Here is a 15,473-nt window from a genome sequence, read left to right as displayed (position 1 = left end):
ATTCTTTACCGCTGAGCCACCAGGGAACCCCGAGACTGAGATGGGCTGGCTTTAACTGATGAGATGTTTTCTCATGGATGAAGTATTTACTAGAAGGCCCTTTTTATTTCAACCCTGATGGCAAATCTTTCTAAAATGGATTAATCCACTTTCCTGCAATAATAAATACTAGTTACTAAATGAGATCTCATCTTTTAGTGATGAGAGAATCCCTTGTGGTCACTGAGACAACGTCTCTGCCCAACAGTGAGATGGAGAGAGCCAGGTCCGCAGAAGAGAACACTCTGGGTCAGTGAGCTGAGGACAAGCCCAGCCTCTCCCTAACAGGTAGCTGGGGAGCAGAAGCAGGGAGATTAATCCACGCGGATCTGTGCATCTTCATCTGAAAACGGATGGTGATGGACCATGTCAGTGTCCATCACGTGGTTTGACTGCATCCTGCAGTCAGGATGATTGTTACGTGGAGCATTCACACACACACATACATATGTGCACTTATACAACATTAAAACAAAGTTTAATGAGAAACACCTACTCATTTGAGATACATTTAAAATTTTTATTCTATTTTATTTGCTAAAAAATTTTGCTCAATGACTTCAGTACTTGCTAAGGCATGCTGCAGTCCATGGGGTCACAAAAGGTTTGACATGACTGAGGACTGAACTGAACTGAACTGAAGGAATGGCAAGGACAGTTTGAAAACCACCATCCCAAACCCAGATTTATGATTCTCAACAATGAACTGGCTGAGTAAAGATAAACCGTGAGCATACGCTGGGACGTATTTGTTGTCGTGCTGTTTTAAATAGTTTTATCTATCTATTCATTTATTTTTGGCTGTTCTGGGTCTCCGTTGTTCTGCAGGCTTTTCTCTAGTTGCAGTGTGCAGGCTTCTCATTGCGGTGCTTTCTCCCGGGCTCTGGAGCACAGGCTCAGTGGCTGTGGTCCACGGGCTTACTTGTCCTATGGCATGTGGGGTCCTCCCGGACCAGGGATCAAACCTGTGTCTCCTACAGTGGCAGGCAGATTCTTTACCACTGAGCCACCAGGAAAGCCCTGTATTTGCTGCTTTGAATATTAAATGTCATCTTATTTTTGTCATTTGCCTCATTCTTATCAAAATTCAATGGAAAAAAAAACAAAAACAAAATGCTTTCTGAGTAAGAGAGAATTCTGGCATGGTGGTAATTCTGGTTGATTGAGATTATTTAAGACTCAATGAAGCCTCATATGGGGCTTCCTGCATAGCTCAGTGGTAAAGAATCTGCCTACAATGCAGGAGACTCAGAAGACATGGGTTTGATCCCTGGGTGGGGAAGATCCCTGGAGGAGGGCATGACAACCCACTCCAGTATTCTTGCCTGGAGAATCCCATGGACAGCTACGGTCCTTGGGGTTGCAAAGAGTTGGACACAACTGAGCAACTAACATTTTCACTTCCACTTTCAAGTGAGGGACAAGAATCTGGGTCTTCTGGTTTGTTCCTGGCACAGCTCTCTGGTACTTCATCCTCATGTCTGGGAGAAGGAGCCTTACAGGCATGATGACAACATCTTAGTACTGAGCACGTCTTGAGCATCTGCTGTGTACCTGTGCCAAGGGCTTTACATGCATTCGTTAGCTTCATTTCAGAAAACAAATTCTATGAAACTGGTACCATTTTATCCCTATTTCCACCTGAATTGATTAAAGAGAGCAAGAGGTGGTAGGGGGCATGTCTTCAGTTCCTCCAGGCCCAGAGGGACCTTCAAATTCCAAGTTAGGGAGCCTGGAACTGGATGCATCTCACTGAAGGAAACCAAGACGGCCTTTGCCCAGACTCCTTCGAGTCATGGATAAATATATTCCAGGAGAAAATGAATTCAATTGAATTAATTCAGATTTCATGCCATTTAATTTTAATAGGACGAATATTAGCCCATCAATAACACTTTTAAATGGCTGGACTATGAATATGTGCAATTCGATGTTGAACTGGTGATATTATTTCAACATCATTTAATCTGGTTCATCTCAGAGAAAATGAAGAAGGCATTTTTAGTGGTCACAGACGTGGCTGACTGAAAGTCTAATAAACGTGGGGACGGATGAATAAAACACTGTCCGGAAACCAACAATCAGAACTTAAGCATCTCTGAAGCATCTAGAGGCTCAGCCCAAGGCAGGCATGTGACCCCTTCTCTTTTGCATCATTAACGTCCCTGGGGCCAGACACAGAGCATGTATAATGGGGTTCTTGCCATAGGTCACCTTGCTGCTATTACAGCTCACTCTGCTTTCTCCCTCACTACCCCATGATCCCTGTGAGGGCAGGAGTCATGTCCCCACATCCTCTGGTGTCTTGTAGCCTCTCGTCCAGTGCCTTTGGATGAATTATTAATGCTGATGACCAGTATTGCCACGTGCAGCCCCTGCCTCTGCCCTCACACACATTCCTCCGCCAGTCTCCATCAACCTGCAGGTCCGCCCAGACCTCACCTGCAACCCTCCTGCCCCAAGCAACAGTCATACATAAACCAACTACATGCACACCCAGCTTTCACCAACCCTACACAGCATTTCCAAATAAATTCTGAGAAGTGTTCTAGGGCATTCCAAGGCAGTTAGGAAAGTTTATGAAGTCCTGGGTTAAACTCAGTGAAATGTTTCTTTAGGAAAGACTTTTAGGAGCCTCTAACATGCTACCAAGTGCTGTAATTTTCCTAGAAGGACTTAAGGCATTCAGCTTTTCTGTCCTAGTTTGGGTTCCCCGGATACAGACAGAGATTTTCTGAGACAAAGATATGGTAATTCATTCTGGATGTGATCCCAGGGAACATTGGTGGGGATAGAGAAGTCAAGATAGGAGAGAGAGGAAGGCAGTGAAAATAGGGCTTCCCTGGTGGGAACCTCCCTGGTGGTCCAGTGGTTAAGGATTTGCTTCCAATGCAGGATCCCCTGGAGGAGGGCATGGCAACCCACTCCAGTGTTCTTGCCTGGAGAGTCCCATAGACAGAGGAGCCTAGTGGGCTACAGTCCATGGGGTCACAAAGAGTTGGACATGACTGAAGCGACTTAGCACTCGTGCAGGGGGCATGGGTTCAATCCCTGCTTGGGGAACTAATATTCCACATGCCACAGCAATGAAAGCTCCTGCATACTGCAACTAAGACCTGACACAACTAAAGAAATAAAGTCAAGCTAATTCTAAAATAACAAAATAAAGCAAGTTACCTGTAATGAACTGAATGTCTGTATCCCACAATGCATTTTTTGAAGCCATAGCCCCTGTGTGGCTGTGTTAGGAGATAGGACCTTTATGGAAGCGAAAGTGAAATTGCTCAGTTGTGTCCGACTCTTTGCAACCCCATGGACTGTAGCCTACCAGGCTCTTCCATCCTTGGGATTTTCCAGGCAAGAATACTGGAGTGGGATGCCATTTCCTTCTCCACTTTATGGAAGTAATTAAGGTTAAATGAGGTCACAAGGGTGGGGTCCTGATCCAGTAGAATTAGTGTCCTTATAAGAAGAGACATCAGATGTACAGAAGACCTGAATACACATCTCTTCAAAGACAACAGACAGATGACCAGAAAGCACGTGAAAAGATACTCACCATCACTAATTATCAGAGAAATGCAAATAAAAACTACAATTAGGTATCACCTTTCACACCAGTCGGAAAGGCCATCATCACAAAGTCGAAACAATAAATGCTCGAGGAGGTATGGAGAAAAGTGAACACTTTTGCATTGTTGGTGGGAATGTAAATTGGTACAGCCACTGTGGAGAACAGTGTTTAAAACAAAAATAAAAAAGAGAGCAGAGAGCCTGCTTGCTCTTTCCCCTTGCACAGGTGCACCCGGTGAGGAAAGCCATGGGGGGTTTAGTAAGAAGGTCACGCAAGCCAGAAAGAGGGTCCTCACCAGAAAGTGAGCTCTGCCAGAACCTTGATCTTCCAGCCTGAAGAACTATGGTGACAAGAGATAACATTTTGCGGTTTTGGCCCCTGGTCCATGGCCACCTGAGCTAATAGTACTGCATTCCCACCAAGAGTGCTGCTGCTGCTGCTGCTGCTAAGTCGCTTCAGTCGTGTCCAACTCTGTGAGACCCCATAGACAGCAGCCCACCAGGCTCTACCATCCCTGGGATTCTCCAGGCAGGAACACTGAAGTGGGTTGCCATTTCCTTCCCCAATGCATGAAACTGAAAAGTGAAACTGAAGTCACTGAGTCGTGTCCAACTCTCAGGGACTCCATGGACTGCAGCCCACCAGGCTTCTCCGTCCATGGGATTTTCCAGGCAAGAGTACTGGAGTGGGGTGCCATTGCCTTCTCCGCCCACCGAGAGTACTGAGCCTAAATCTGCTGAGACTCAGAGACAGACATACACGGGAGACTTGGATAAACCACAAGGAGACAAACTGGGGAGGCTGAGTTTGTCACCTCTGAACACTTAGAGGATGTAAAGCCAGCTTTGCGTGCCGCAGGGCTCGGCATGCCTGGAACTGAGTGGGTGACATGGCCAGAGCAATTCCTGCCTTCTCCCAGCTGTCACATGGTTTTTCCTCTTGCTGTGTGAGTCTGTGCCCTCATCTCCTCTTCTTATAAGGACACTAGCTGTACTGGCAGAGAAGGCAGTGGCACCTCACTCCAGTACTCTTGCCTGGAAAATCCCACGGACGGAGGAGCCTGGAAGGCTGCAGTCCATGGGGTCGCTAGGAGTCGGACACGGCTGAGTGACTTCACTTTTACTTTTCACTTTCATGCATTGGAGAAGGAAATGGCAACCCACTCCAGTGTTCTTGCCTGGAGAATCCCAGGGACGGGGGAGCCTGGTGGGCTGCTGTCTCTGGGGTCGCACAGAGTCGGACACGACTGAGGTGATGCAGCAGCAGCAGCTGTGCTGGATTAGAGTCCACCCTAATAACCTCATTTTTAAGAAATTCATTTCTTTATTTTTGCATGCACTGGGTCTCTGCTGCTCCTCATTGGCTTTCTCTGGTTCCAGCAAGTGGGGGCTCCTCTCTAGTTGTGGTGCTCGGGCTTTTCTTGTTGCAGAGCACAGGTGCAGGGGCTCAGTAGTTGAGGCTCACTGGCTTAGCTGCTGCGAGGCATGTGGGATCTTCCCCAGCTAGGGGTCGAACCTGTGTCCCCTGCATTGGCAGGTGGACTCTTAACCACTAGACCATCAGGGAAGCATGAGAGCATCTTTCTTTTCAGCACTGATGGTACTCCATTAACTGGATAGTCCACAGTTTATTTTTCCATTCACACATGGTAGGGGATCTTGGCTACTTCCAAGTTTGGGCAGTTATGGATTCTGGGTATATTTCGATGGGAGAGTCAATAGAATTTCCTGACAATCTGGGTGTTTGTGAGTGATGGCCCCAAAGAGAATGCTGAGGCACTTGGCCAATCTGGCTGCAAGAACAGGATTTCTGTGGATCCCCATTCACAAAGGGCGTCAGGGAGACGATGGAAAACAGTGGCCACAACTGTTAGTAACGGTAGCTGTCACTGATAGACCGTAGCTTTCTCTCAGGCTGGGATAAGCATACCGTGCAGTTTACACCAGCCCTAGGAGTAGCTGCTGTTAACACCCTCAGTTTTACAAATAGGGAACAAAGGCAAGTTGTTTACTGCTCCAGGGCGCACAAGTCTGCTCACACCTGGCTTCTGAGACTGTAAATATTTATTATACGATAGTTGGCCTTTTGACTTGAATGTATCAGCCTGGTTAATATGTACATGCGTGCTAAGTTGCTTCAGTCATGTCCGATTTTTTGCAACCCCATGTATTGTAGCCCACCAGGCTCCTTTGTCCATGAGATTCTTTCTCCAAGCAAGAATACTGGAGTGGGTTGCCATGCCCATCTCCAGGGGATCTTCTGACCCAGGGATCGAACCTGTGTCTCCTGCAGCTCCTTCACTGCAGGCAGATTCTTTTCTGCTGAGCCACCGGGGAAGCCCCCTGGTTAATATAAATCTCCCCAAACCAGGGTGCATCTGCAGAGGAGTGACTGTCACTCTGTGAGGATTCATGGCTGGCTGGTCATTTCCCCTGAAGACAAGCTCCAACATGCTGGCAGCAGGGTTCTCTACTTCCTGTGAAGAGCTCATGGTTCAGAGCCCAGCACAGAGTGGGTGTTCCATAAGCACAGGTCATCAGCTTGGAGAGGAGAGTAACAAAGCTTGGTAACCTGGGTGCCTAAAAAAAAACTGTACCTTCTGAAACTTGACCTGTACATTTTCCCTACTGAGTTGACAAAAAGTATTCAATCTCTTCTAGGCTCCCTTTGAGTGGATACAAAATCATCACATCCCTCAGTGGTTTTCAAGAGTTATCCTCAGGGGACTTCCTTGGTGGTCCAGTGGCTAAGACTCTGCACTCCCAAAGCAGGGAGCCTGGGTTCGATCCCTGGTCAGGGAACTAGATCCCACATGCTGCAACTGAGTTCACATGCTGCAACTGAGTTCACAGGCCTCAATGAAAAGATTTTGCATGCTGCAAGGAAGATCAAAGATCCCATGCCCGCAGTGAAGACCCAGCATAGCCAAATAAATATATACGTGTTTTTTAAAAAGAGTCATCCTCCAACAAAATCTGTGCTCTGGCAGTTTCCATCCAGCTGATGGAAATGAGAAAAGTTAGAACACTGCGTTGAGTTTTCATAAAACAAGATGTATTTCATGTAAAGCACAATCCTTAAAAAGAAAAAATAAAAAAGCACTACCCTTTTGTTTGAGATATGTCCTTTTTGGAATGCCTAAAATTGTCTCTCTTGCCTTTTGAAATAATAATGAAAGTAGTTAGAAGTGTGCTTGCCTAAATGAACTTATGGAACAAAATAAAAGTCCCCAGGTCAGTCACTCCTTTTTGTTGTTGCTTCACCCGGTGGGGAAACTTACCAACCCAAGAGATGCCAGTTTCTGGGTGTCACTGATTTTACATAATCGATGTAAACTCGGTTGACTATGAAGCAATCAGAAACGTGAGCCTTAGATAATCAAGGGTTAGGACAGGTCAAGTCTACTGCCAAGCAAAGTAAGCACTGATCGCCTGCCCATATACCCCTGTGTATTAGACAGGCATCGTCCAGGGATGAAAACGTAGAGCTGGTTATCCTCCTCCACTGTTAGCAAGACCACTGCTAGAGCACTTCCAGCCACATGTTGTCACATCCCGTGTACACACCTTGCAGAATTTGGGGTGTAAATGAGCATCCCCCATCTCTTTGACTTGCTGAAGGAGTCAAGGAGAGGCAAGATGCTTTACCTCCTACACAATCTCTTGCCAAAGTTATAGAAAAAAAAAATGACCAAGAAGATAAGGAACGTGAAGAAAGTAAAGGTCACACACTGAGGGGATCTGCTGCAGTGTCCCGTAACGGGGGTGAGGCGAACTGAGAACACAGCCTTGAGCGTTACTGAAGGCTAGGCCAGAGTGGCAATTTCTCTTGCCAGCTGGGAAGACGGTCTCAGTGTGCCGCCCAGGGCTGCCTGAGGCCATGTTCATGGCTGTGCGGGAGATGCTGGTCTAGGAAAGGACAGTCTGAGGCTGGCGGAGACGGGCTGATGAAGGGCCTCGGCACACAGGTCGGATCCTGTTCTGGAGCTTCTCCTCCACCCTGAGTCTCTCCAGGACCTTTCCCAGCCGTGCCAGACAGCAGCATCCATTTTAAATGAGTTGGGCTGAATCGCATGTCTGCCCCCTGGCAACAGAAGTCCTGACAAATACACCGATAAGCATAGAAGTATGGAGTCATGTTTAAATTCTTTTTTGTGTTACAAGCAGCCTTTCAAGGGGAAGGAGTAACAGCAGGACAGTAAATGCACAGCTGACCTTGGTCACTGGAGGAGATGCCCTGGCTCCTGGCGCCCAGGTTTCACCATTGAGCTGTATCCAAGCCCCACGTGAGTTTTCTTAGTTTCTTCCTTTAACGCTTTCCAGATCTCAAAACTGCATAAACCTGCACATCTCTGCCATCCGTCTATTACCCTTTCTCTTCTCAATCTTCCATTCTTTATTTAAAAACTTTTTATTTTTATTTTTGCTGCACCACATGGCATCCTGGATCCTAGTTCCCCCACCAGAAACCGAACCCACATCTGCTGCATTGGGAGCATGGAATCTTAACCACTGGACTGCCAGGGAAGTCCTGCAAACCTCCATTCTTTTTTCTTATTTCCTAAACACGTTAAAGAGGGCGTGAAATCCCACGGCTGTAAGCCCTGTAGGTCAGGGCCCGACTCTGTGTTATTGATGAGAGCAGTGTCTGGCTGGTGCTGTCACTCACTTTCCCTAAACGGTTCTGCTGAAGCGAGGCTCCTAAAATGTTGGCAGGTGGTTTGAACTGTGTCATACTGAAACAGCTATCTGTATGTTAAAGTGACTGTTTTTCCTCGCCTTATTCTGAAAACACTTTGATTCACTGCCTAACAGTTGAGAGGAAGATGCATATCCCTACATTACCGCATTTGCTACCTGGTATTACCTCTGCTTTTTATGTGTCTGTCACTACCAGACTGTACCTGCCTGTGAGCAGAGATCACGGCTTACTGGATTTGCATGCCCAGCCCTCATCGTGCTTCTCCATGAGGTACAAGCCGTTCTTAAAATGCCATAGAACCTTGCTTCTTGTCCGTGGGCCAGCAGCATCGGGATCACTGGGAAAGAGGACTGCCAATGCAGAATCTGGGCTCCGCCCCAGAACCACTGGTTTGCAGTTGAGACCTGGGGTGCAAAGAGAGCTGGGGTGATCTTGCAGAGGCAGGGGCTGATTGACAGGAGAAGGGAGGAGCGGGGAGGAGGGGGAATCCTGGTGGGTGAGCTTGAAGGGCGGGAGTGAGGAGTGACAGTAAGTTCAGAGGGAAGATAGGGCCCCCGGAGGAGGATGCGTCTGCAGGAAGGAGTTAGTTCTAGGGTCCTACGCCCTGCAGACCACCTTTATTCACACAGAAACTATTTCCCCTACCTCAGGGTGGAGAAAGGTAGCTGGGAAAACCTTCACTGCTGATGGGGGAAAGACCAGAGTACCATGCCTTTTTCTTCTCCCATCTTGAAAGAGAGACCATCTTTAAACTTAGGATCTCCCAGGTGCTCTGAATTTTGCATCCAGAGGAGACAGGCTCATAAAAGCAGATAGCGATCAGGTTCTCAATCTTAGAAACTATTGAATGTGTTCAAATGGAAAGATAAACTAACATTGCCACTTCAGTGCACCAATGAATTGGGTTTTGGCCGGCATCTGCTTCTGCAGGAAGTCTGTAAATGATTTCCATTGGAAAACGCAGCTCGGGGAACACTTAATAAATTGAATTTGATGATAATAATGATGATTCATGTAGCAGCACCCTATATCCAGTGAAGCAAATATTCCCAGGGAATAGTGATTAAAATAAAAAAAAAAGCTAGGTCCAGGACGCACCTAAGGAAAGGGGTCCCTTGGGGATCAGGACTGAAGTGTGGTCAAGTGCAATTCCGAAAACAGCTGGCTGGATCAAAGACCCTGCTTCCCTAAACCTGCTCACCCCCGCCCCATCCCACCTCACCATCCTGAGTACCACCCTAGGCATTTCTTTTGGTCGTGAAGGCAGCAGTTTAGGGAAAGGCGTGGAGAAGCGGGCCCTGGAGACCGGGCCGCCCCAGGGGGACCTCGGGAACGAAATGGGTCACAGGGCTCCGGGCGGCGCTGTCCCGCTCCCGCGCCGTGCGAGCCCCGGGTGGGATGCGGGGCGGCGGCGGCCACCGTGACGCTGCAGTTCCCGGCGTCCGGCTCCTCTCGCTCGCACCCGGCGGTGGGGGGCTCTCCCTGCCCGCGCGCCCAGCGCAGCCCCGACCCGTGGGGCGCGCGCCGGCCTCCCGGGGCTCCGGCGGCGGCGCGCGCGGGGGCGGCCGCGCGCGGGCGGGGAGAGCGAGCGGCAGGGCGGGGAGAGCCGGGCGCGCGAGCAGAGCCCGCCGCTCACCTGCCGCCGCTGCTCACCTGGCGCGGAGCGCGCCCCCGCCCTCCCGGCCGGGCCCCGCGCGCGCCGCCGCCCCTCGCCCCGCGGGTCCGGCGCCGACATGCGACCCGGGTAGCGCTTCGGGAGCAGCGGAGGAGCCCTCCCCCCGCGGCCTGGGCGCGCCAAGGTGACCCCCGCGATGTACCCGCGCCCTGTGGGTCCCCTCGCGTCCCCTCCCGTCCGCCGCGGTGCCTGGGCATCCGTCTGTCCGTCCGTGTCCACACCTCCATCGCGCGCGCCCTCCTTTCGTGGCTCTGCGGCGACTGCCCCGTGCGCACGGGGCTGCGGGGCGGTATGAGGGGGAGCGGCCAGGACCCCCTTTGTTCTGGCTGGGGTGTGAGTGTGCGCGCGCGCCGGGCGCCTGGCGGGTGGGAGTTTTGAACGTTCCAGCGAGGATGGCAGCCCGGCCCGGCTGGAGAGCTGTCGCCGCGGCGCGGTCCCCAGCCGCCCCCCCCTACCCCCCGCGACAGCCCCGGTGCCAGGCGGCCGCTCGTTGGCTGCACGCGAGACACATTCTCACGTGTGTCCCCAGCACTTGAGCAAACAGACCGCCGCGGTCCCGAGTGTGCCTGCCCCGCTCGCGCGCCTGTGTGCAAGTCCCATCCCGGGTGTCCCCCAGCGCCAAAACGGCATTTTTGTTGTTTTTGTGGGTTTTAAGCCACGGAGACTTTGGCTTTTGTCGTATTTCTTACCAGGTTGTGATTTGGGAAGCTTGTGGCATTTGGGGGCAGTGTCTAAGTAGGGCTGGCTCGCTGTTGGTGTGGTTTTTGCGTGATGTAGGATTGTCGTTCTGCCGTATCTCTAAACAGCCTGTCTTTTCGTTGAAGAGGACAGGGGTTAAAATGAATGAAGACCCGAAGGTCAATGTAAGCGGGCTGCCTCGGGAGTTTGTAGATGCTGGTGCCTCCGGTAACATCTCGGCGGAGGTCTCCTCCCAGGTCCCTGTCCTGCAGCCGGAGCCAGAGCTGGTGGTTAACCCCTGGGACATTGTCTTATGTACCTCGGGAACCCTCATCTCCTGCGAAAATGCCATCGTGGTCCTTATCATCTTCCATAACCCCAGCCTGCGGGCACCCATGTTTCTGCTGATAGGCAGCCTGGCGCTTGCAGACCTGCTGGCTGGCATTGGACTCATTGTCAATTTCGTGTTTGCCTACCTGCTTCAGTCAGAGGCCACCAAGCTGGTCACCATCGGACTCATCGTGGCCTCCTTCTCTGCCTCCGTCTGCAGCTTGCTGGCCATCACGGTTGACCGCTACCTCTCCCTCTATTACGCCCTGACCTACCACTCAGAGAGGACGGTCACGTTCACCTACGTCATGCTCTTCATGCTCTGGGGGACTTCCATCTGCCTGGGCCTGCTGCCGGTCCTGGGCTGGAACTGCCTGCGGGACGAGTCCACCTGCAGCGTGGTCAGGCCTCTCACCAAGAACAACGCTGCCGTCCTGTCCGTCTCCTTCCTCTTCACCTTCGCACTCATGCTGCAGCTCTACATCCAGATCTGTAAGATCGTCATGCGGCACGCCCATCAGATCGCCCTGCAGCACCATTTCCTGGCCACCTCGCACTACGTGACCACCCGGAAGGGGGTCTCCACCCTGGCCATCATCCTGGGGACCTTCGCTGCTTGCTGGATGCCTTTCACCCTCTACTCCTTGATTGCTGATTACACCTACCCCTCCATCTACACCTACGCCACCCTCCTGCCCGCCACCTACAACTCCATCATCAACCCCGTCATATATGCTTTCAGAAACCAGGAGATCCAGAAGGCCCTCTGCCTCGTGTGCTGTGGCTGCATCCCGCCCAGCCTGTCCCAGAGAGCGCGGTCGCCCAGCGACGTGTAGCGGGCTCTCCCGCTAGGAGAGCCTGCGGGAATTTACCAAGCACTCCCACTGCCTGGCCGGGCGTTGAGATACACTCCTTCCATCCTTTCTGCTGGAGTCTCTCTCGAGCCACAGGAGCACTTTGAAGCATTCACTTAGATGAGTTAAGTGATTGAAGTGAAAATAATGTCATCAGTGTTTTCACCTTTTTTAAAAGCAATTGAGTTCTTTGCTCCTTATTATTTTGTTTTATTTGGGATGGGTTTTTTTTTTTTAAGTATTTTATTTGAAGGCGGGGCTTATGCTTTTTTATTGTTTGGAGGATTAATATTGTCAGGGGAAAGGAAGGGATGTAACATGGCCATGAAATTATAAAAGGTAAACTGGTCCCAGAGTTTTTACCTGGACTTTAAAATAAAACTGAATTATTGAGGAAATTGGAGAAAGTACTTTTTCCAGACCTTTTTTAAAATGTCAAGGTAGATTTTTAAAAAATACTGCATGTATCTAACAGAATACAATCACTCTGAAGCCAATAGTCTATGTGATTATGTTATGGATTTTATTAACACAAACTGATTTTATTCACGTGAACTCAGTAGTGAGTTACCAACACTGAAACGATAAACTCATTTTTATTCATTCTTTCTTTACTTTCAGCAGTTGCTGCTCACAAGAATTATTTTGGTATTTCTATGACTGCTGTTAACTCTTTCTGCATGGCTGCCTATGTCAGCTAGACCACTAGTTTCAAATGTTGCCATGTGAATCCAGAACCAGAGGAGTCATTTTTCAATACAGTTTTTCAATATGACCTTCTAAAATGAAATATGAAATGTGTTGTGATTTACGTACAAAGTAGGATTGATTAGGTATAACACGGTGGTTTCCTAAGCTACAGTCTGTGTTCAGGAAACAAAAGAAAAAAATTGGTAAAATGTTCGAATTAGATTAAATTGATTTTAGTATATTCTGAAAAAATGAATCAATGTGAAGCTATCACAAAATATAAAAAGCATCACTTTTCCTGTGTAAGAATGTATTAATAGTTTTTCTTGGTTGAACCAAATAGAATGAAACACGGTAGACCAAGTATTTCTGATTCATACACTGTCTGTGGTGTCAGTGCATTTGAAACAGATGGTCTTCTATTTTACCAATTAAGCTTGTGAATAAATAACATACATATCTGATTGTGATGTGTATCAGCTATATTCTGTACATTTACAAGCAGAATGGCCACGTGGCTGTTTATGAAAAGTTGAATTTGAATTCCTTTTCTTTTCACCAAAAAACAACTTAAATTCAATAAAAGCTATATTGCCTGTTTTCAGAGAGCCAGGATTTAGTCCAGGAAATGACACAGAAAGATTCATTTTAAATATATCGTAAAACCGTTGTGTTTGACTGTCTTCTGTTAGCACAGAGGATACTTTGGACACAGAAAACCTTGCCTCCAGTTGCAGTGTGTTTATAGCTGTGGCTATACAACCAGTGGGAGAATTTCTGGGCGGCCCATCAGTGTAGCCCATTCAGATGGTGGAAGATCAGTATTTCAGGGTCCCTGGGGAATCATTTGTAGTAAATTAACCTATTTGGTCTGTCCCAAATGTTATGTTCACAGTGGTCTGAGGCCCTTCTGGCAGCCTGCAGGGCTGATACCATCTCTCCAGGGCCCCTTCTAATGCAGCCCAGGTGTGGATCAACCCTGCCTGAGTCCATGTAAAGGAGAGAGGTGGAAACATTGCAGAAATGGGAAAGGATTTTCAATACACATCACTGGATGACCCATCTTAGCCTTTAAAAATTCATCAACACGTGGCAGAGTTGGTAGGTTGAATGTGATGAGTCTTTTTTTTTGTCACTTGAAAGTTAATTGCATCTCCATGGGAGAAGTGACTAAGGTAACTTGGTTTCGACGTGGGCTGGGAAATATCCCTAAAGGGGTTTGAAAGCAAAAAATGATGTTTTTGTAGAAATAGTGTTTGCCATTTTCATATCTCTTAAGAGTAATTATAATGATCATAATAAGTACTGTTTTTCACGACATTAAAATGTGCCGGGCCTCATGCTGGGTGCTTTACCTGCTCTGCTAGCTTCACAAAAACACAATTACAGTTAAGAAAACAGAGGCTCAGAGAGGTGACGAAATTTGTCCGAGGCCACAGAGCTTCAAGGGTAAAGCTGGGATCTGAACCCAGGTTTTCCAGAGTCCGTGCCTGTTTCCCTTCTGCACGGGGCCACGCTGATGCTGCCCTGAATACGGGGGAAATGATTTACAACATGTGTCATTGTTTAGTTGCTCAGTTGTGTCTAACTCTTTGCAACCCCATGGAGTATAGCCTGCCAGGCTCCTCTGTCCATGGGGATTCTCCAGGCAAGAACACTGGAGTGGGTTGTCATGCCCTTCTTCAAGGGGATCTTCCTGACCCAGGGATCAAACCTGGGTCTCCTGCATTGCAGCTGGATTCTTTACCGTCTGAGCCACCAGGGAAGCCACCTGTGTTACTGTCACTAAAGTTTTAGTTCTGTAGTTAAGACATAAAGCTTCCCTTTTAAAATTACATGGGATGGACTATCAGTGTGGTCCTACCTGGGTGAAAGAGACCTGTTTTTCTCTAGGTCTCTTCTTCCCTGAGCTTTTTTCCCATTTAGAGCCAAGTTCCCCCACTCCCAGCCCCACCCCTTGCCCAGAGGCACACTGCAATGTTTTAATGCAAAGAGATGAGGGTACTCTTATTATACAGAGATTTCCCCTTTATTTACATTTGAATCCTCCTATTATATATACCCTTACATCTGTATGTAATGGTCTTCTAAATACTAGTTAAGTGGCTGCTCTTACCTCCTGTTTTTAAAACACCTGATTTCGACTAAGATTTTTTTCAGTCAACCGTAACATGTTCTTACGATTTATTTTCAGTTGTGAAGATTTCTGGATGTTTATGTGGGGGGCCATCTTCCCTCCTGGTACCTGGAGGCAGGGGGTGGGATGATGGGGAGAGCACCTTTTTCAGAAACCTAAATGGAATGGCCGCATTCACGAAGGGAAAATTTCTCTGCTGACTTGGCAGGCAGGATTGATCTTGGAGTCCTGCAAAATTTAGAGCAGGATTTAAACATGTTTAAAAGAGAAAATGTCCCTCATAGCTGAGTTGGTAAAGAATCTGCCTGCAATGCAGGAGACCCTTGTTCAATCCTTGGGTCGGGAAGATGCGCTGGAGAAGGGATAGGCTACCCACTCCAGTATTCTTAGGCTTCCCCTGTGGCTCAGTGGGTAAAGAATCGGACTGCAATACGGGAGACCTGGTTTCAATTCCTGGGTTGGGAAAATCCCCTGGAGAAGAGAAAGGCTACCCACTCCAGTATTCTGGCCTGCAGAATTCTGCAGAGTTGGGCATGACTTTCACTTTCAGTGCCAATAAAAGTATTTTGGAGCCATAGTAAACTTTTTGTTTTTAGAGAATTGCTGAATTCATTATTGAAATAATGATTGATTTTATTTCTTGATACCATATAGATCATTTACCAGGATGATTTACCATTTCAAATTTAAAATACATAGTAAATAAGTGACTGTGATGGCATTGTATTGAACATTTGTGTTTCCACTTTGATCAAAGCCCAGTGTAATAAAGGAACAGATGGCCTTCTTTTCCCT

General features: G+C 48.3%; 1 protein-coding gene across 1 annotated transcript; it reads left to right on the top strand.

Moving 5' to 3' along the window:
* Positions 9,893-13,208, top strand: GPR12 (G protein-coupled receptor 12). The gene is made up of 2 exons (XM_018056584.1): positions 9,893-10,113; positions 10,814-13,208. The coding sequence occupies exon 2, from the start codon at positions 10,829-10,831 to the stop codon at positions 11,831-11,833; it is 1,005 nt and encodes a 334-aa protein (XP_017912073.1). The 5' UTR covers positions 9,893-10,113; positions 10,814-10,828; the 3' UTR covers positions 11,834-13,208.

The sequence above is a fragment of the Capra hircus genome, chromosome 12 (assembly GCF_001704415.2).
Source record: "Capra hircus breed San Clemente chromosome 12, ASM170441v1, whole genome shotgun sequence".
In the NCBI taxonomy this organism is placed as follows: Eukaryota; Metazoa; Chordata; class Mammalia; order Artiodactyla; family Bovidae; genus Capra; species Capra hircus.
The sequence above is the reverse complement of the archived record's forward strand: the minus strand, read 5'-3'. Positions and strand labels throughout refer to the sequence as shown.

What these genes read in the sequence shown, in the direction of transcription:
- GPR12 (XM_018056584.1), top strand. Translation starts at nt 10,829, where the DNA reads ATGAATGAAGACCCGAAGGTCAATGTAAGCGGGCTGCCTCGGGAGTTT.